The following is a 20,560-nucleotide window of genomic DNA, read 5'->3' on the forward strand; positions in this document are numbered from 1 at the left end:
ACTATCTTAGAGAGCCCAGTCAGTAAGATGGCGGTTTCCATATGACAGAAAAAGAATGTGCTGCTCTACTGTCAATGGTAGTACTCTTCTAAACGAAGTTTTAGAATCAAGTATGGTGCAGCTCATAGTATTGATTTAAACATTCCTGACAGCCTGAAAATGTCGCGAAAAACACAGGACAAGCTTTCCACAAATATTCACAGGACAGAAATATTCGTGGAGACCATCCACCACGACGGGCTGTGTGCAGAGTTTTCTGTGATGTATCCCATTTCTACTGGTCCTGCTTCTTCATTCATTTGGGCAGCTATTATTGCAACACTGTTGTATTATATGTTTTATGTTTTTGAGGTATGCTCTCCCGGCCTTTTGTGTAATATAACTTTTTCACTTTTAAGGATACATAAATAGAAATTGTAGGTTGATGCACAGGTGCCTGGAATTGCAGTGTAATATACCCTTCTCACTATGTATTCTACACTGGCAAGCCCAGGCACCTGTGGGTTGATGAATACCCAGTGTTCATTTTAGGATGTAAAAATCAGGGGCCACTGTGGTCCCCTACTCCTGTTCCAAGGGGGCCTTTTTAGAAAATCGGGGGCAATCATCAACACGCATTTAAAACCTGTGAATTTTCTGCAGAAAATACTATAGTCTATCAAGTCAAGAAAAGGAGAATACTAGAATCAGGCCCCCTGTAACCAACTAAGCCTACTGGAAAGTTGTCCCCCCTGCGTACGCGACAGGCCCAACAATGGCAACAGCAAACTAACCGTTTTGATTTGATTCAATTGTTTACATAACCTACGCGATAAATTATTGATATGTCCGACTTGAACAACTGTACAAATTGCTAACGACTTTGATTTTGACTGTTGAAACGATCATGATCAAAGCTTAGCACACCGGTAGGATTTCTCCAAGAGTGGCCCCCGATTTGCACGTATCAACAATTACTCATACACTGCAGCACAAGAGAGTTACCCATACGACCACACATCCGTGGAGTTGCCATGTAGTATACATAGCCCTTCTCTCTATGTATACTACACAGCAACTCCACGGACATATGCATACGACCTACATAAAGTGATCGATACATCAACTTTAAACATAACTTGTATGCATTAGCAAATTTACGATCATTGGTTCTGACCAAAGGGTTTTACACAGCGGTGTTGTTCTATGCATAGAACTGGCTACTCTGTAAAAAGGCAAACTAGATAGTGTCGGACCTAAAATATTGCTCTTCAAAACGATCATCCAGCCCAGCATGGATTCTTTCCTTGCAGTGTTCAACGTTTGGTTTGTACAGATGGTAGATGTTGCAAACGCTTCAATTTAAGGGACTGCCCGATCATCATTTTCTAAAACAGGGGTTCATCAACTACACACATACTGGCATTAAAAATCCGAGTGGCAACTACTAGCTTTTTGCCATTACGCAGTGGCTAGTGCCGTTGTTTACATTCATCGGCCGTGCCACATACGCACGGCTCCAATACACCGTTGCCCCTACATCAGTCCTTTCTACCCAGCTTCCTATGCACCACCGTATATGCTGTACTGGGTATTGAATTATGACTGAGGTGATGACCTTCGGGGAGCCCATCTTCACTATGCGAATGTGTGAACTACTTGAACTCTGCGTGATCAACCCATTCATATAATGTTGCGCACTTAGTGGCGCATCAAACGGTGAAATGAGGGCCATTCAAGATTTTATTGCGCGAATTGTGCAATGGCGTGTCTTAGAAATAACTCTGAATATTTATAATAACTCAGTATTTATAATGAATCAGTATGCTGTTTGCATACTCGAACTTTGTCAATTCACACATTTTGCATGAGTGAATTAATGTAATATATGCATGGCAAAGGATATTTGCCCTGTAGCAGGGCAAGTACGGACTTAAGAAAATTGTAGGACGACGTATGGTTTTTGAGTTCTTCAGCCTGCAGTGGGTTGTATTATTTTTTTTAATTCCTTATTAACCCCACTGTGGGGTGAATTTGATTTTTTTCCGTCCTTGTTTGCGCCATAACAGGGCAAATAAAATGTTTGTTTTTTCAATCCTTCTGATTTGCATTGCAGCAAGGTGAGTAAGGACAAACAAAAATTGCAATTTATTTACCCAACGGCAGAGTGAATAACAGTGCACTTTTCAGTCCTAATTCTCACCACAGCAGGATAATAAGGACTGAAAAAAATTCATAATCAGCTCATGTCGCAGCAGGGCAAAGGAAGACTAGAAAAAAATCATAACTCTCTCTAAAACTTACGACTGCATAGTATAAAATCAAGTTATGTTTGTCAAAATCTGTATAAGTTTGTGTTCCTGTGAAGTTCTTGTGTGCGAGTCTTCATTTTATTCATGAGTAGTACTGTATAGTGTGTGTGGGTAGTTGCCTGTATAGGTTTTCTTTCATACCCTTGCGGCCTGTAATTTTGGTAGGGAAGTTGCTGTACTTAAATGATTGTATAAAGTACAACGCAAGCCTTTCAATGACCCATTTGATTGAAATAACTTTTGTTGTGTTTGACTCTTGGCTAGTTAGTGTCACGAGAACAACTGAAATGTTAAGAGTAAATAATATTCAATCAAATGCATGTGCAATGAAGTCTAAACGTATGTACCACTGTCACTGTATAAATGTTTCATAGCAAATTAAGTGAAAATTGTGAATTTTTTTTATTTGAGAATTCAAGTACCATGACTTGAAACCAGAATTGAAACCATGTCATGTAGTACTAATTTCATTGGATTTCATTTTTTTTTCTCTTGCAGAATACAAGCTTGTCTGTAACAGTTCTTTGTGCCGTCCTTTTGTTCAGCTTTGTATATTGTCACTTTATTAAAGTCCATAAAGGTAAGGTAATTTTTCCCCAAACAAAAAATATTCTACTATTCAATTTGTATTGAAAATGGATTTATTACTTCTTATGTAAATTTTCAAATGCATTATCATTAACCCTAAGAAATAACACCTTTTCAAATGTTATTTGTCAGAATCCTTACTTGTGATAGCTTCAAGCGGCATACAGTATATGACAACATACAGAACAGGAAGGCAGCTGAGCTTGTTCATTCCAATAGATTGTGTCCAGGATGTTGTCATCAATGAAGGCATCACCATGGTAATATGCATAATACTTTCTTTGGTTCACAGTGATACTATTCAAATTTATTCAAAGTGTGCATTAATCCTGATGATGACATGTAATGGAACCAAATTTCACCAGTGGTTGCAGTCAACTTTCAAAGGAAGACATTTTACTCATTTTAACTCAAATTGTTTTGTACTGATGCAATCAGTGTACTTCTTGGGTGCAACAATTTTCAAAGCGTTATTTGCCCCAATTCCCTGTTGACAGGTCTGCAATCATAAATGAAAACAATTGGTCTTGTCTGAAGTATACCCTAGTATGGAGGCAATAATGTCCAGAATCAGACATGTTGGCTGGTAACTTTGTGTTATTCATTGGTTACAACAGCCTGACAGTGCGAACATTTCATAGTTTCTGAATGTGCATAAACTTACTCCAAGTCTGTGGGCATATACCTGTAAATATCAAAACAGAATAAATTGAAGGAATAAACTTAGCAGACTGTCATGTTAGTGATAGGCTGTTGAGTAGATCTTTGGATGAATGCATTGGCCCACTGGCACTAGGCCACTAGGCCAGCCAGTAACTATTGCTGAGAAAAGCCAAGCGACAGGGGCCAGTGTATGTGTATGTGTATGTATATGATATGTAGAAAGATACGTATGTATGATAAGTGTCATACTTTTTTCTAGACCAGAATCTGTAGCTCCCTTTCTCTATTCACAGCACAGTGTTATTTATTATCTTGTGGTGCTGATGAAGGATCCGCAAAATGGCAAAGCAAAATCCCTACTTCCAATATTTATGGTAAGTTAATGGAATCCTGAAAAAATATTGAATTTTAAAACATTTCACTTCCACAGAATATAGAATTGAAGTGATGCTTTATCAAGATTCACTGATGCTCAACAGGCACTTGACACTTAAATTTCACTTTTAAATGCTCAGTTCACAATGATAACTATATCATACCAGTATATTGATGGAAAAATTAAGGCAATCTGATTGGTAAAGGCATGAAAATAACCCTGCTACATTTGTGATATAGCATGGTTGGAAAGCTCATATATGGTGTGAACTTGTCTAAATCTTGTGGTATGCCCATTGTTGAGTGTGCTTTACTGCTTGAACAGTGTATGATGTTGACACACTGGCACTACAATCATTCCTTCACTGCGATGGTATGAGTAATTGTTTTCTTCTTTGTCTGTGTCTCTGTGACTTTATTTTAACGAAATATTCTCACAGCTTGCAAGACAGCCAATAAAGGGAAATCTTTTTGACATCATGCATATTTACAAGTATACTATTGTGTTTGTGATATTAACATAGCTAGCATAATTTTTTCTGGTCTGAACACAATTTTAGAAAACGAGTCCAAGAATCAATACTCTGCGAGAAATCTACCAAGGTATTCAAGGTATATTATGGAGTAGAAAGCACAGCTTTTCTCAGACAACAATCAGCTGACTTCATAACAAGGCTGCCTTTCAGTATACCAGCAAATAGAAGTAGTAAAGAGTGCAGCATTTACATTCTTTTACAGGTAAATTTTTATTATGTTCTTTTGTATGATAAACAATTTTTTATGTTCTTTTTTGTTTCATATCATACCTCAGCGATATCTTTCCATATTTTACACCAGCTATCTTTGCTGTAAAAGAAACTGTATGCAATTTTTTAAAATAAATTATGCAAGACACTTTGAGTTGTCCCAAAATAGGTATATTTTCATTTGTAGTGTTGTAAAACATACTTTGAATACACACAAACATAGTCTGGAAAGAAATGGAAATTCAAAAGTCAGATCAGATAACATTGTAACTATTTCATTACTGATTGTTTTTACCCTGTTTGTTTGTCATTTTCTGTAACCAGTATGAACTATATTAGTTTTATCTATTGTCAGTCTGCATATGTATGATGAACTGTTCAAAGTGTCTGTGTCAAACTTTCTAGGTTGTAATATGTCTGTTAGCTTATCAAAATTTACACCTATTGACTGATTCGAGTATATGTAAAGTTCTGCATATTTCTGTTGCCTTTATGTGAACATTATTATGTTTTTAGTGCATAATTTGGTATGGAGCTTGCCTTTGCATAAGACTCCATCAAATTTACATTCTGTATTGTGTAAGATTTTTTACATTCCTGTACATTTTTCAATCTTCAAACTTTCATGTGTTTGCACAAGTATTTTTCATCCAAAATAATACATTTTCTCTTGACAGAAGATCAGGCAATGGCTGTATTTACCAACTGTGTGTTGTTTTCATGAAAGTTGACATGTTAAAAAATGAAATTCTGGAAATGAAATCGTGACATGAATATTATGATGAGGCTGTTTTGTGTAGCAAATGACAGTATAATTAAATGTACAAACAATACACAAAAGAGTGGTATAGTATTATCATGAAATAAATTGCAATTATATCAATAAATGAAAGAACCACAAGAGAGTACAGTAATGAATATTTGTTATAGTGCTGGGAATTGACACTTACTTGTTGTCCAGATTGTCAATGTTGATAGCTCATGAAAAATGCATCACTCTTCTTACATTGTCTCTTTTGCAGGGTATTTGAGAAATCAGCAGATATAATTGTAACTTTTGTAGTGTCCACAAATTGTACATTAGTGTAATATTTCCTTCATAAACTGACAGATAATCAAAGATACTCATGACTTTATGCAACTTGATGAATGAAAAAATCTTGTTGGCTTCTTAAAAGCATTATGCATGTGACAAATTTTTGCAGTCATAAACTTTAATTGACTTTTGAATGAATTCAATGCAAGCTCACTCAATGCAGAATTTATGAGTTTAACTCTCTCTGGTTCAATGATGCAAATACAACAGTTTAGTGCCTTGACATTGTGGCCAGTTGATCCAAGTGTAAATCAGACAGCAATATTGAACTTGGAGATTGATTGGACAAACTGATCACTTGGACAGCTTGACATCTAGATTTCAATTTTATTTGTTCAGGATATCTTCATCTCTGCAGCGGAAAGCCACTGATGACAAAATGTCATTTACTCAGTTATGGCACAGGTTTTCTCTACGTTGTGAATCTTGATGCAGTCACCTTTTGGTTTAATCATAGAAACTCAAGAGTCAGTGGTTTAATCCAATTATTCAGAATGGTGTAATTGTACCAGTGTACTATGGACTGGGGGTAAAAGGGATGACTGTTTACATAAATTAGAGAAATTAATTCCTTGGTACCCTTTATAAATATAAACTATCATGTCACTGGCTTGATTCAGACTATCTCACTCTCTGTGTTTTATGTGTACTACTGCACACTTGTCTGTGGCAGAGCAATGTTATATCGCTCATCAATAAGAAAAGTCTGTGTAGTCTTTTTTTTTCAGTTGATTTCAGCCTCAAAGATGTGTTCAGTATATTTATCTTGTCAACTTTTGGCAAAGCAATATATGCCATGGGTGTAGTTTGTCGGCCACATTGATATACAGATGTGCTGAACCAAGGCACTGACTGTCTTGTTGATGTAAGGTGTATATGATTTAATTTGAAAGTGAGTGTGCTGAATTTCTGTAACATTAAAGACAATGAAACACACAATATGGAAACCTGCATCAGGTTTTATAATGTTTTATTGCACAAGACTGATTCGTCAATCATTCTCATAGTTGCTATTGAAACCATCCCAGAAGAGGAGAGAGGATGCCACTGTATAGCACCGTGAGTGTCCACAGCAGGACAATATATGAAGCATTGATGGCCAGAATCTTCCAGATGCAAAGTTCCACTTTCCTGGGCTCATCAGTGATCCTTGAATCCTGGCTGTGCGTTGGAAATTTTCCAGTACTATAGAAATGAGACAGCATGTGTTCCTTCTCCACAAATCGCTGGTACATCCACTTAGTTAGGTCATCTGGGTCTGTGGGTACATCTTTAATAGGATAGTACCTGTAGTGCACCGTGGTTGAAGTTGGCTCCCTCCATCCACCGACCCAAGTCTGTAAATTCATGGGTCTAACATCTGGATAACCTGGGAAACCAATAGTGATGTCAACCACCCATTTTAACGTTTTTCTTGAAACTGTAAGGACAAGAAAATATGTGATTATGATATTATATTTCACCTTTTAATAGCACGCGCAAAACTTTTACAAGGTACTAACATTTTTCAGGCATTATTTTATGTTTAACCATAGACAGTGTCTTCTGCTCCACTGTATATGGTTTAACTACTTAAATTGGACATCCCTCCTCTTGAGTGGCTACTTTGGTAATGGTATGGTCCAGGCTGTTCAATGACTTACTACTGGTAGTACTCCCACCAAGATTTTCACACTTCTGGTACACTTAGCATTGTTACATTTGCATCTGCACATGAACTTGTCCATTTTATCAGCTAAGTCAACAGCCAGCGGCTGTTGATTTAAATGCTGTCAGCCCTTCCCATACACTTTACTTTCAAATTGGTCATTGGCCGTGGTTCTGAATCTCCTTGCACAATCATATCAGTCATACTGAGGTGCCATTGATTATTTATTATTGATTATATCCATAGTTACTCTACCCCACTGGGGTAGAGTAACCAAGATTATATCTGACTGTGTCGCCCAAACACTACGACACTTTATCCTACCATATCTTCCACTTATTTCATTCAATACACATGACTACAGACTTCACTTCCAGACGCGGTAGTATTAGGTCATTCAAGATCCACATTGCCTCACATTTCAGGCTGGCCAAAATGCTTCCCATGGCCAAAACTAATTACTGTATGTAATTACCATTTTGGCATAGGAGCATAAAAACTGCAAGTTGAATGAATGATTTGTGGTATCTTAGATCTTAGTTTTCCAATGTTACAATAAGCTGTTATTTTATAGATAATGATTCTTACCTCTGGTACATGTTGGTCCATTCTGAGCACCTTTTACTGTCGTGGGATCCCTGAGTGTTGATAGTATGGTCTTCACAGCACCAATCCTTGGCAACGTGATGTGCTCTAGCATTGGTAAATTATTGAGTCTTGCATACCTGAGCATGGTAAAAGTGTGCATTGCAAGAACAAAGAAACAAGAAAAACACCATTTAGTAGCTGTTTATAAGCAATGATAACAATAATTTCTTGTTTCCCTTATTATGTCCTGTCTTAGTTATTTTTTTTGCTTGTACCCATCGACATCAATATAATCAATATATGATTGGTATAATTCATGTTCAATTCTGTAAGTTGGATTATAAATACGTCATCTTTTCCAGAAATATTGCTCAAGCATTACAATGCTTCAGTTTCATATCTAGGACAACATGCATTGCCTCCACTTACTGCCCAATGCCATGTTACATGCTCCCAGAATAAAATTTCATGGCACACATTTTGAATATTTCTGACAGAGAAGAAGTTCAAAAATTAATACCTCTGGTTAGCAGTCCTTCTTTTTCTCAGGAACCCTCCCTCTGGAAAGAGGACTATCCATTTCCTATATCTGCTGCAGTAAGTGTTCAGCAAGTGATCCCTGAGCAGTTTTATTTGTGAATCTCTGTACTGTTTACCCTGTAAAAGATAGATAAATATGTAAAACTTGCATTTGAGACTTGTATATGACTTCATAGAAAGTGATTTCTTGTTTTGATCTAGGCATAGAGTGGACTTTTAGCATGCAGAGTAGTCATGTCGTAACAGGAGACTGTAGAATCACAGAAGAAAATTTCAGAAAATTCAGAAAATTTGATGACGGAGCCTACAGTGAAAGTAACATTAACATGGTTAATGGTGCCTAGCCTGTAATATATACAATGACTATCAGTCAGGGTGGTTGTACATGTATAAGTACGGGTAGAGTGGGTTGGCATCCAAACAAAGTTCTAATATTATTGTCTTCAATTTTCCAAGTTCATCTGTCACTATCAGGGCATGTTGGTTAAAACAGTGAGGCATAACATTTCCCATCCACACGTTGCATTGTAACGAAGAGTTTAAGGTGGTTGGAAAGGATATTTTTGCACAAATTCTTTTCTCAGAGTTAATGTCAAGTTTCAAGTGTTAGAATCAAGATATTTAGTTCAAATTTCAGGATAACTCCCTTAGTTAATATTCTCTCCAAAGAATATGAAAATTGTATATTTGCAGCCATGGTTTTGAAATATGACACCAGTAAATATTAAAATTTAATTTTTCATATTTTTTTTACATATTTGAATTTAATAATAATTGGATAGTATCAATATTACCAAATTAGTTATAAATATGTTGACACTATTTATTGTAAGATTTGTACGGCAGGATTTGTAAATAAAATTTGTTTTTATGATTTTACATGGGTTTATATATCAAAAAATTATTAAAAATTCTTTCAAATTTCAAAATGTGATTTTTCAAAAAGTACTTCAAATACAGGAAAATTGTGCCGTACAAATCTTATCTGTAACCTTGTTAATAGGCTGTAAAAATTTCATGTCCATATCTCATTTCAAAGTTGGATTAAATTGGTATACAATTATGTAGGAAAACTGTTATTCTGTCAAAAATGTTGAAAACAAGCCATATTTGCACCCCTCTTTTGAAGTCATAGAGCAGTTTTTTTTGGTTGATCTCACTTTTGACACCTCTTTGACACTCAAAGAATCTAAAAATGCATTTACAATAGCAGTCACTCACTCTGAATGCCAGCACTACCTTGTCTAACTTTCCTGAAAACAGCAAATAATGACTTTCCCTTTTCAAACATTTTATTAACAGCTAGGGGACCTCTACCATAGTTAATACACTAAGGACTCCCCAACTTCTTCTTATTTGGTCAGTTTTTCAGAAGTTTTAACAGGCTATAACTCTGCAATGCCTTTGTGCCCAAATGTCTAGTTTTTTTTATTCCACAGAGAATGTTGACTACTTTTATATTTTAGTAGTTTTGTTGAAATTTATAACTGACGCTCTAGCCTTTCCAACTACCTTAATAGTTGCAGGCCCCTGAAAACAGCGACATTGCACACATGATTTTTACAAACTTGACCTGCTATGATGTACATGCAGAAGTATGTGAAAACACTTGTAGGTTTTTACTCAATACCATGCACTCTTTGTCTGACTAATGGCAGAGGGTATGTGACATGTCTGGCAGGAAAAGGGTTTATGGCGATCGGTTCAATCTGGGAAAAAAATATTTATCACCAGTTTTTAGGACCATTTTTGGTGCCTATATGAGGAACTATATCTTTGACTATGCATATTCATACTCATATCACTGAAATACTTTAAGCCAAGCCAAACCATCTCTCTGAAGAAATATCTTCCACAGTGATTTCATATCACAATAAAGAGGTTGCCACTATTGTTTTGACAATTTGTATGCAAATGCTCTGACCTGCCCATTTATGATAACAGATCAGTTGTTTGTTACTGCCTGTTTTTGTTCTGTTGTCGAGCATATGTGTCTTTAGATCAGCAATTTTCTTTTTTGTCAAAATTGGCTATAATAGAATCAGTACATTGGAATAATTTAAGCACAAACAGGTATTGTCTGCCCATGATGAAACTAGGAAATGGTTACTGACGTCATTGTTTTGTCCCTGGGCTGGTGAAAGTGGTTCCTTCCCTTCCTGCTGACCAGAAAGTCAGATGTTGAGTTTATTTATTGCCGTCATTAAATCTCATAATTATCAATGTCAGAGCCTATCGTAATTGGAAGGGCAACATACCTGCTGAATGAAAAAATCTCCATGGAAAAACGATACTGGTCCAAAACTAGGTGCAATTAAGAATAATTTGTCCATGAGCCACATGATGTTTGGCATAACAGAGCCCTTGTCTAGCAAGCAGGTCATAAGAGTGAGTATGTCCCCAGTAGATTGATGGTTCACCATGACAACGGCTTCATCATCCAGTATCCCCGAGATATCCTCTCCTGTTTCCGTAACTGTCAAAGAGGAAAATCAAGTACAGTCTGAACATGATTTGAACAGTATTTGGGTTTGGGGAAATGTGAGTTTTTTGATTGGTAAAGCATGAATAAAGCTATACAAATCATTTCAGCATTAATAACACTTCAGAAAAATCACATTTTATGAAAAGCAAAATGGTTTACAGCACTGTACTTGTTTGAAAAGACAATAGCGTGGCTGATTGGCAGTGGCAACAAAAATTGGTGTGAGATACAATTCTGCTATGTGGCAAACTAATGAGTTGCTGTTGAAATACAATTGGTAGCATATCATGGATATCGACTGAAGATGTTCAAAATTCAATGTGTCATGATAGTAGTGTTGACTGGAACATAATGCAAGGTTGAAATGTGTTATACAGTGTATTTATTTTGCATATCAATTACATTGACTGATAAATTTCAGTAGAGATGATTGAATCAGTCACTGAAAGGCTAGTCTACATAAGGCTAATCTTCTAATTTGAAAAATAATGTTATAAGTTTACAATCTTCATGCTGTGTATTTCAAGTGTAAAAACACTTCTGTATTTGACAAGATTGTGTGGTGGAAATATGCAGATGTTGTTACAATAAATGTAGTCTTCTAAAAGAGTCTCAAAGGTTCTTGTAGTTAATAAACGTACCAAAGTTTTGCCAAAGGCAATTTATGGTACCGGTAATCATGTATTCCTTTTCGTTGACATCCACATTTTGAATTACATTTTGTTCCAAATATTGTCAAGGGAAAGGTGACTATAAACTTGAAGCTGTGAATGAATACTTTCTGGATGCTCAATATGGCGTGAGAAAGGAATATTTATATCTCTTTCTCAAAACTGGGAACATTCCAATATTTTTTATGAACCAGGCAAATATCGGTCTTACAAGAGAACTAGTTTCATGGAATCAAGGATATCTTATACATGTACACTGTCTGATTTTATGACAGCATACACAGAAGCCTCATAGATATCATGGATTCCAATTGCAATGAATACACAACATATCTTCTTTTCTAATCCATGTTTTTTGACTCTCAGTAAGAATTTATGATTCCATGTATTTGTCTTTGACATACTACTGTTCACAAGATTTGTAAGTTTTTCAGGGCAGTTAAAAACATTGTTAATATGTCTTTTGCAACAGCTCTGTACGTCACAAAGGTTATACTAGTACTGCCATGTAAAAACACCTTTTTGCTGATTTCAGAATGACCTCTCCTTACAGAAGACATTTTGAAGCAAAGGAATACAACATTTTGAAACATTGTTACTAGAGGATCATAATGTAACTCATTGACCATATGATCCAGCAGTATCATCCTCACAAAATCTTGGAACAAGGCGTTTATTTGTACTAAATTGTAGAATCAATTTGAGGCCAAAACCAAACTGCAAAAAGTTATCAGTGCAACCAAGCTATACTCCCTGAGGCTGCTTCACAGTGTGAGCAGGTTATTGATCGCTTGCAATTCCAAAATGTCGGAAAGTGGAATAGTTCACCCGAAGCGAGTCACTGTTACATTTCAGTTTCTCTGTACACCTGTCAGTAGATCAGTTTTTAGAATAGTGAATCAGTGATGAATGAAGATCATAGAATGTGTATCAATTCTCAAATGCAACGGAAACTTAATGCTGGCAGTTTGCCATTTTCCATTTCAGAAGTTGAATAAGGCTCATACAAAACCCTAACGTGCTCCCATTATTTCCTTTGACATGAATATCTCATTGTTGCTATGTTTGATAAAAAATGTTCAAGCAATTTTCAAAAAGGACCAATTTCGCTACAAAGAAATTCTGATTTGCTGTACGTCCAGTATGTTATAAATATTGTGAGTGCCCTTTGCCCCTTGCTCCTAGATATGAGAAAAAGAAAATGGCGGGATATTTGCCCAAATCAAATCTACACTACAATGTTTTTATCATTGTCATGGCAGTATGTAATGACTAATAGCTATTTTCATTCTCTTGTTGAACTGGAATTGAGGTTATTTACTCATCATAGAAACCATGGTGATAGGATTAGTCTGTAAATTAATGTACACATCCATCAGCTTTATACAGTCTTTCATTCTTCAACATCTGGGTTTTGCAATAATTGGATCTTGTTCAGTTGACAGATGGGATCTGTTTTATACGGGCTGCGGAAAATGAAAGGGCTTAAGTATATACTCAATCACATCATGCATGTTCAAAGTGGTGTACGACCTGAAATATGTTTCGTGTATTCAAGGTTAATGCCTTTATGTACATTTTTACTCAGTATTATACATCTGTATTTGAGCTGCAGTTGAAATTATCCCTTGTATTTTCCAATATTGATAATATTGCCCACTACAAGTGATGCTATGAAAATCAATGGGATTTACTAAAAGGCAGTTTAGACAGTCTGGCTGCATTTTTCATGACAAGAAAAATGGGTCGAGATCTGAGGTTAATTTCCATTTGCTGTTTTCACCCCACATATGGAGAGAACAGTGCAGAATATTGGACTGGTTAATCATTTCTAAGAGCTGCATTTGAATTGAAAATGTAAAATTTATTCAAAAGAGGAAAATGTCTCAGGGCACAAAATGTTCTACAGTAAACCACTATCAGCTTTCAGTATATTAGTCAGGGCAAGTTCCATTTATACGCATTATTCTCATATTTTAACCCTCTGAGTGCCAAAGTCAATTTTTGTAACCTATATAAAATATACCCCAGTCATTTTTTTCAGATTTTTGATATAATTTTTATATGATATAATTTTTATAAAAAACATTTGCCAATGAAATATGAAATCCATTTGGTCCAAAATTATCAAAAGAATTACAGAAAAATTGAAAAAATTGGTAAATTGTTGCACTAAAATTTTGGCGGGAAAAAATTTCAGCATTCAAAGGGTTAAAGACGTGCAACATTTTGCAGAAACTCACTGCCCTTCAACCATTTGTTGAATGTTTTCATCCTGCAGTTCATATACTTACAGGAAATATTTGCAATGTATTATTCCGATGAAAGGATTTGGAAATTACCCAAACGAAAAATTACATTAACTTTAGTATCAAAAAAGCTGCATATTTTTGCAGGTATTAGTCAAGAAAACTGTGTTCATTATAAACAGAGACAGTGAACCGCAACTTTTACCAGCTACTGAGTTCAGAACCAGAAATAATCAAGGATTAATTTGGTATGCCCCTATTACAGGAAAAAAGCACATCTTTTTTATCACTTTCAATGTCATGTTGAAATGAATGTCTTCTTAAAATCAATAACACAAAATAAATATCAGCACAAGATATGACATGAGTCAAATGTAACATCACTGTACTTTCATGCCATATTGTCTGCAATATTTTTGAAGCAGCCATTGAGATGGACCATTATGGTGGCAAATATTGGGGAAATCTAAAAAAAAAATGTAGAGAGCAAAAATTTGAAATCTTCTGCATCACACTGAAAAATACAGAGTAGAACTGTACTCTCATTTGCCATTTTTGTGTCATACCATGACCAAAAAATGTTCTCCCATTTATAATCCCTTGAACATTTTATGCCCCATTGTTCCACAGTGCAGAGTGTTCAATCAATCATGTACTACAGATCCTATTTATTTTGATTTAAGTCTTCCTTTAATTTTCTGTGTCAACAATCTAATGAATCATAATTTTAATGTATCAACAATGCCTATATAGCAAATTTTAAATCCATAACATTCTACAAGACATGCAGTTTATTTTGTGCTTTATTACAGTTTCATGTACTGTCAAAGCAGTTAATTTTCACAGAGTTTGAATTTCAGTGTGTTAATGTTGTCTTCATTCAGATTTGAATTCACTGGTGTAACTGATTTACCAGAAACGACCGAATCTATAGTCATGTAACATATAACTTACATTGCCAATGTTGATGATATATACATATACACACACATACAAATACACACATTGCATGTGTATACATAGAGGAGAGAGAGAGAGAGAGAGAGAGAGACAGAGAGAGACAGAGAGAGAGAAACCTGTCAGGAATGGAAAAAGTGTCCTTAATACAAAGGTGTCCTTAATAGACAGGTGAAATTCTATTGAAAGTGTAACTTTTGGTTTGATAAATCTGTCCTTAATAAAGAGGTGGCCTGATTAGAGAGGTGTCTGTAAGGACAGGTTTTGCGGTACATGTATACAGATAGATAGAGAGGTATAAATTTATTCATGTATGTATTCTAAAAACACATTTTTTTATGTATCATCACATTCTGAAAATGTAAACAGAAAGTGTATTTTTTATTCACTCAGTGAGCCATGGTGACATTAATCATTTTTATAAATATATTATATCTCAATATTGATGTATAAGACATGTTGTCTTATCCTACACCTATCTCAATTATACTCTCAATATTGATGTAAGACATGGTGTCAGTTGTCTTCTCCGACATCTATCTCCATTTGAATTTCATGTTTTTGTGTTTGGTTGAAGGTTCACCACACAGTGACTTCACATTCTTGTGATCTATTTCCTGTATTCAGGTTATGTGTAAAATGTATACAGACAGCTAGGCTGTTGGCAAGTGTAGTGGCAGTGTCAATTTCCATGGTTTTCTGATTTTGAAATCTGTACACATTTTGCATGCAGAGTTCATCACAACATGTACTCATGACTGTTGTCCCAGCTTTCTTCTTTTCTAATGCTTTAAATGTTGCCATTTTAAGGCTAGATAAAAGTCTTGAGTATTATTGATTTCAGTACATGAATCGTATATTTACTAGGAACTTCCTGGTATTTTGCAGCTTGGAAAGGGTTTGGGCTACTTTATCTTTACAAACCACGACTTTTACTGTCTGTTTTTATTACTAGACTAGAAAGTATTGAAATAACAATTGTATATACAACCTTGCCATAAAATGCATTTATTGAATTATGGAATTTATTTGGAAAAAAGCCTAATTCACATGAGTATGACATTTCTTGAAATTTGATAAAATGTAGAGAAAGTCCCACTTGAAACAAATATCACTATTTATAGCAATTGCTATGTGAGATACATGTACATTCCACTGTGTCAGCAAAATCACTCATAACTCTAGTAGAAGTAACGTTTTGCAAGCGATGCTTAGATTGAAAATATGTTAAAAAATCAAACCACCCATGCAGTTACACTGTACGTTACTTTGGGCAATGCCATTCTTCTGTTTACGATATTTCACCCACACATTCCAGGTATGCAGGTCCTGGTCCCAAATGCTAGCTGTACAGTGGGACAATCTAGCAGGGCTTAAGCCAAGGTTAATTATCCACGATAAATCATGTGTGTGGCCAGTATCTAGTGTTTGGCAGAAGAAGTGTCAATATATCTGGAAATGTTGAGGTGGGACAGCATTCTTCATGGGAGGTGTATTAGAAAACTTAGCAATGCATATTTCTCAAACAATTTTGTCTTTCTATTTTTTTGCTTTTCTTTACGAAGACAGACAATCTGGCAGGCATGTGAATTAATTACTTATTAATTCACCTGCAAGTTAAATTATTCATAGCATGTATGCAGTGACATTTTAACACAACAAGATAATTTTTGGAGAATTCAGCTTAGGAAAGAAAGGGACTCCCTCCCAAGCGATCATATGCTCAATGTCCAATAGTTTCATTATTCGGGGTGTATACAACATACTTTAATTAATTAAACATTGAGCAATCCTTCCAAGTGTCACTGTTTCACCTGCACTTCAAAGCAGTTTTACATTTTCCTTTACACCAATCCCATTATGGTAAAATGGATTTTGAGGTTTTTACTAAAGCTCCAATGCCATCATTTACATAAATGATGCAGGGATTTGACCATATTCAAGAAGAACATGTGTATGTAAAAGTCACACATTTGTGTACGATAGTGTTGATTTAAAAGCAGAGAGGAAACTGACGACATTCAAAGCATAGAGGAAACAAGACCTGTACAATTTTAAGAAAACCAGCTGTTGAAATTTCCAGTGTTATAATGTAAATTAAGAGATGTACAGTCCATCAGAAAATGTTGATAACCAAAAAACCCATCTTGTTATATTCCAAGTCTGGATTGGAAAATTATGTGATTAAACATAGAAACTGAAGTAAATCACTGTACAATATAGTAATAGCATGTTTCAGTTCCCTCAACAACACTTTGGAGGACATCAACCTTATCAGCCGATCACCAGACAACATTTGAAGCTGTGAAATGGAGATAAAATATGCTAATTTGCTGATATCCATTTTTAATTTATCAGTGCATGGATATAAGGTCCAAGATTAGTTGTGTCAATCATCAGTGAAACTACTGCAAAAGGGCAGAGAGGCATGCAAAAGGGAAAACAGTTGCAAATGTTGATGTACGTGACTCAACGGGCAGGCTGTCATCAGAAGTTCCCTTCAGAAACCAAGTTTATGTACATAAATATCATGTTTTGTATATATGAATAAATCAAATCAAAATGACAGGCTGGAAACAAAGCAGTAAAGTGAGAAATTGTATATCATCCAAAGATCTTGGGTTTTTTATACGGTCTGCAAATTTACATGTCATTGTAGATTTCAAATGTTGCAGAAATGGACAACTGAAACACACTGTTATTTTACTAAATGGGAAATTGTCGCTTTACAAAACAAAAAAGTCGTCTCATGCTCTAATAATGCAACTTGTTTGTGAACATGTTCACTGATGATGTAGCCAGAAGTTTTTTTGGCCATGTAAATCACTAGATCCCTACTCAGTACATTTTGTACATGGCAAATATATACCATGATGGTGTGGCATTTTGAATATATCCGCATATAAAATAGAAAAAATCTCGTTTTGTATTGAAGTGTCTGTCTCCAATGATGAGTAACATTATAAGATATTGTAATATATCACATTTCTATTGGAAATAATTTTTGTAATTGTTGCTAGACTTATATCAGTATATAAAATAGAAAAAACCTCTTTTTGTATGGTACTTGTGCATAAATGTTGGCCAGGCATATGGTAAGAACAATTTATATCCATATTTTTCTTCTATGTTATTTGCATGTTTCTCAGTCAATTAGCAATCTCACCAACATATGTTGAATAAAAACAACAGAACATTGACAACACTGTCACAGACAGGTCAACTTCAAAAAGAAAAAAAAACACAGCATGAAAATGAACAAGTTAGTTTGAAAGTTGATATTCACTGCTGTGGCAATAAAGACTGTCGTTATCACGGCTTTGATACAAAAATCCAGTCAGCAAAAATACCAGATATTTGGTTGTCCTTGTGACATCTTTAATTTGATTATTTCATTAAAGCTGATACTACATCTTGATGGAGGAGCCAGAATTTCTTTTTTGTAATATGTCTTAGAACTGAAATGTGAATTTATTGCTAAACCGAACAAGAGTCCTTATCCTGGAGAAGCTTCAAATTTTCTCTTGTCAAAAACAGTATAAGCTGTGTTTGGAAAAAATATAACATATTACAGATCCAATTTTCAGGTGGTAGTACCATATTAGTTGGTCAAAATTTAATCATGTTATTCATATGAGTCTAACGAGCACAAAAATCTAAATGAAGACAGATTGTATCATAGCCTATAGATATACCCAAGATTGTTCAGAATGTTATTTTCCCCATCTGTTTTTACCATGACTTGTGACAGAGCAATTCTGATTAAATAGGAATTGTACATTTCCCCATAGACATTGCTGTATAAAATGCATATTGTAAACCCTGAGAATAAATACAACATCAACTGCGGCTTAAACCACGTCCAGTACAAATCTATGAGAAAAAACCCCAGATGGCATCTCCTACAGCTGTATTTTAGGATACGAAAAGAGAATATGCAGTGTATGGTGGTGAAATTCTTCCCAAGAGCAGTTCATGTTTAATTTGATTTGGGTTTTCCTGAAGTCAATCAATATTTTTACAGTGTAAGAGTCCACACAACGCCCTAATCAGATAACCTTGTTCAGATTTTTCATCAGTATGAATTAATTTCTGTTCATAAATAGGGCGGGTTTTTTTTAATGAAAGTAGGAAAGCTTTAAGGGATCAATATATTTGAATCCTTCCTGTCATAGAGGCCTACAACATTGATCCCAAAAATTTCATCGGTTCGTTTTTCATCAGAGTTGTTCTTTATTTCCCTTTGCCAATTTTCCAATCAGTGGACCATGAAGAATATATACAAACTATTGTAACACAAACGTTTACAGATTTAATAATGAGGAAAGAAATGGCAGTCACGTGACAAACATTGAATATTTCTGCCCTACTTTATACTTTAATGGTAACCCTTCACACTAAGTAGACACACAATTTCCTGCTCTGTTAGGTCTGAACTCTTCTATCAGCTGATTGACTTTCTATCTTATTTGAACTGCCTCATTTTTTGGCATTGTTATCGCAAAATTATTTATCCCAGTGTGTATTTATCACATGAATATGTGAGTTAAAAAAAAAAAAAAAGCAATGAAAATTGTTATCAGAAATACTTAATTTTACCTTACCTTGACGCTTTTTTCTTTTTGAAATATTTAAAATGGATATAATTACCTGTGTAGCCAGCACACCAGCCCCATGATGCAACAATCGCTATCAGCCACTTGAAAAGAATGCCTTCCACTGTCCAGTAGAGTTTAGGATGTAGCCATCGCAGAGGCAGCAACAAGAACGCATAACCGATGTAAGCCACGATGTAGACATGCTGCGAGAGGATGACGACACACCGCAGAATAACCTTGCAAGCCAGGAAGGTGTATTTAGCGAGACAGCGAAAGGTGAACATGGTTGTAATTTTTTTTCCAGAAGAATACCAGCGAGAGAGAATGCAGACTCAGCAGCTGTGATGTACACCTCACATAAACATCCTTTTGCGTGTTTGGCAAAAGAGGAGCAATTAACTCACAACAGTTTGTATTGATCCTGGAAGAGAAATTCCTGCCATTAACATTTATGCACAGGTGCCTCAAAAGGATATCTGTGAGTGTATCAGCCGCAGATATGCACTTTGTGCCATTTTCTAGTTGTCGGTTCTAGTGTTCATTGTCACTTTGTACTCAGATCAACTTTGCTGCGTTTCCATCATGCCTATCATGCATGCCAGAGTTCTTTTTCCCAAGTGATGCGATTTCGACGTATATCCGATGACATTTGTATGCAGATGGCACATATCTCATATGTCCTTTTGGTTAGCCACCTCATTGAATTTAAAAAAACCTATAAGACAAATAAAAATATCCTGGTGTGCATCAGATGAATGGTGCTCCTTTGAATGCAGAACACGAGGAATTCATCAGTGCCAACCTAGGTAAATGCAAATAATTTAATGAGATGAATCTTATATAGAGAGGGGGACTGTTCCACTTCCCTCAAGGGGTGGTCCACTTTTACTTTTGTTGCACGTCTTTCAAGCACAATGCCACTTAGGTTTGTGATTGCTCACAAAACAGTGGCATGGTCCAGGTATTAGTGATAAAACGTCGCTACACTCATTGTAGCACATGCGGGAACAGCTCTGATTCACTTACGTCTGCAGGCTGATAGATATCAGCAATCAGCATATTTAT

General features: G+C 35.5%; 2 protein-coding genes across 2 annotated transcripts; one reads left to right on the forward strand and one right to left on the reverse strand.

Annotated features, from left to right (window-relative positions):
* The first annotated feature begins 12 nt into the window (after positions 1 to 12).
* On the forward strand, positions 13 to 6,383 carry LOC139150000 (phosphatidylinositol N-acetylglucosaminyltransferase subunit H-like). The gene is made up of 5 exons (XM_070722140.1): positions 13 to 351; positions 2,790 to 2,871; positions 3,012 to 3,139; positions 3,836 to 3,916; positions 4,478 to 6,383. The coding sequence occupies exons 1-5, from the start codon at positions 160 to 162 to the stop codon at positions 4,577 to 4,579; spliced, it is 585 nt and encodes a 194-aa protein (XP_070578241.1). The 5' UTR covers positions 13 to 159; the 3' UTR covers positions 4,580 to 6,383.
* A 93-nt stretch (positions 6,384 to 6,476) lies between these two features.
* LOC139149999 (acyl-CoA:lysophosphatidylglycerol acyltransferase 1-like) lies at positions 6,477 to 20,309 on the reverse strand. Its single transcript, XM_070722139.1, has 5 exons — positions 19,548 to 20,309; positions 10,794 to 11,011; positions 8,516 to 8,652; positions 7,996 to 8,132; positions 6,477 to 7,179 (listed from the first exon to the last, which is right to left on the reverse strand). Exons 1-5 carry the CDS (start codon positions 19,777 to 19,779, stop codon positions 6,770 to 6,772), a joined length of 1,134 nt encoding a protein of 377 aa, XP_070578240.1. The 5' UTR covers positions 19,780 to 20,309; the 3' UTR covers positions 6,477 to 6,769.
* Between the last annotated feature and the right edge of the window lie 251 nt (positions 20,310 to 20,560).

This window comes from Ptychodera flava, chromosome 14, assembly GCF_041260155.1.
Source record: "Ptychodera flava strain L36383 chromosome 14, AS_Pfla_20210202, whole genome shotgun sequence".
NCBI classification, from domain to species: Eukaryota; Metazoa; Hemichordata; class Enteropneusta; family Ptychoderidae; genus Ptychodera; species Ptychodera flava.

What these genes read in the sequence shown, in the direction of transcription:
- LOC139150000 (XM_070722140.1), top strand. Translation starts at nt 160, where the DNA reads ATGTCGCGAAAAACACAGGACAAGCTTTCCACAAATATTCACAGGACA. An exon ending in ATATGTTTTATGTTTTTGAG is followed by an intron (nt 352 to 2,789) that starts GTATGCTCTCCC and finishes TTTCTCTTGCAG; the next exon opens with AATACAAGCTTGTCTGTAAC. An exon ending in TCAATGAAGGCATCACCATG is followed by an intron (nt 3,140 to 3,835) that starts GTAATATGCATA and finishes CTCTATTCACAG; the next exon opens with CACAGTGTTATTTATTATCT.
- LOC139149999 (XM_070722139.1), bottom strand. Translation starts at nt 19,779, where the DNA reads ATGTTCACCTTTCGCTGTCTCGCTAAATACACCTTCCTGGCTTGCAAG. An exon ending in GAGATTTTTTCATTCAGCAG is followed by an intron (nt 8,653 to 10,793) that starts GTATGTTGCCCT and finishes TATCTTTTACAG; the next exon opens with GGTAAACAGTACAGAGATTC. An exon ending in AGAAGGACTGCTAACCAGAG is followed by an intron (nt 8,133 to 8,515) that starts GTATTAATTTTT and finishes TACCATGCTCAG; the next exon opens with GTATGCAAGACTCAATAATT.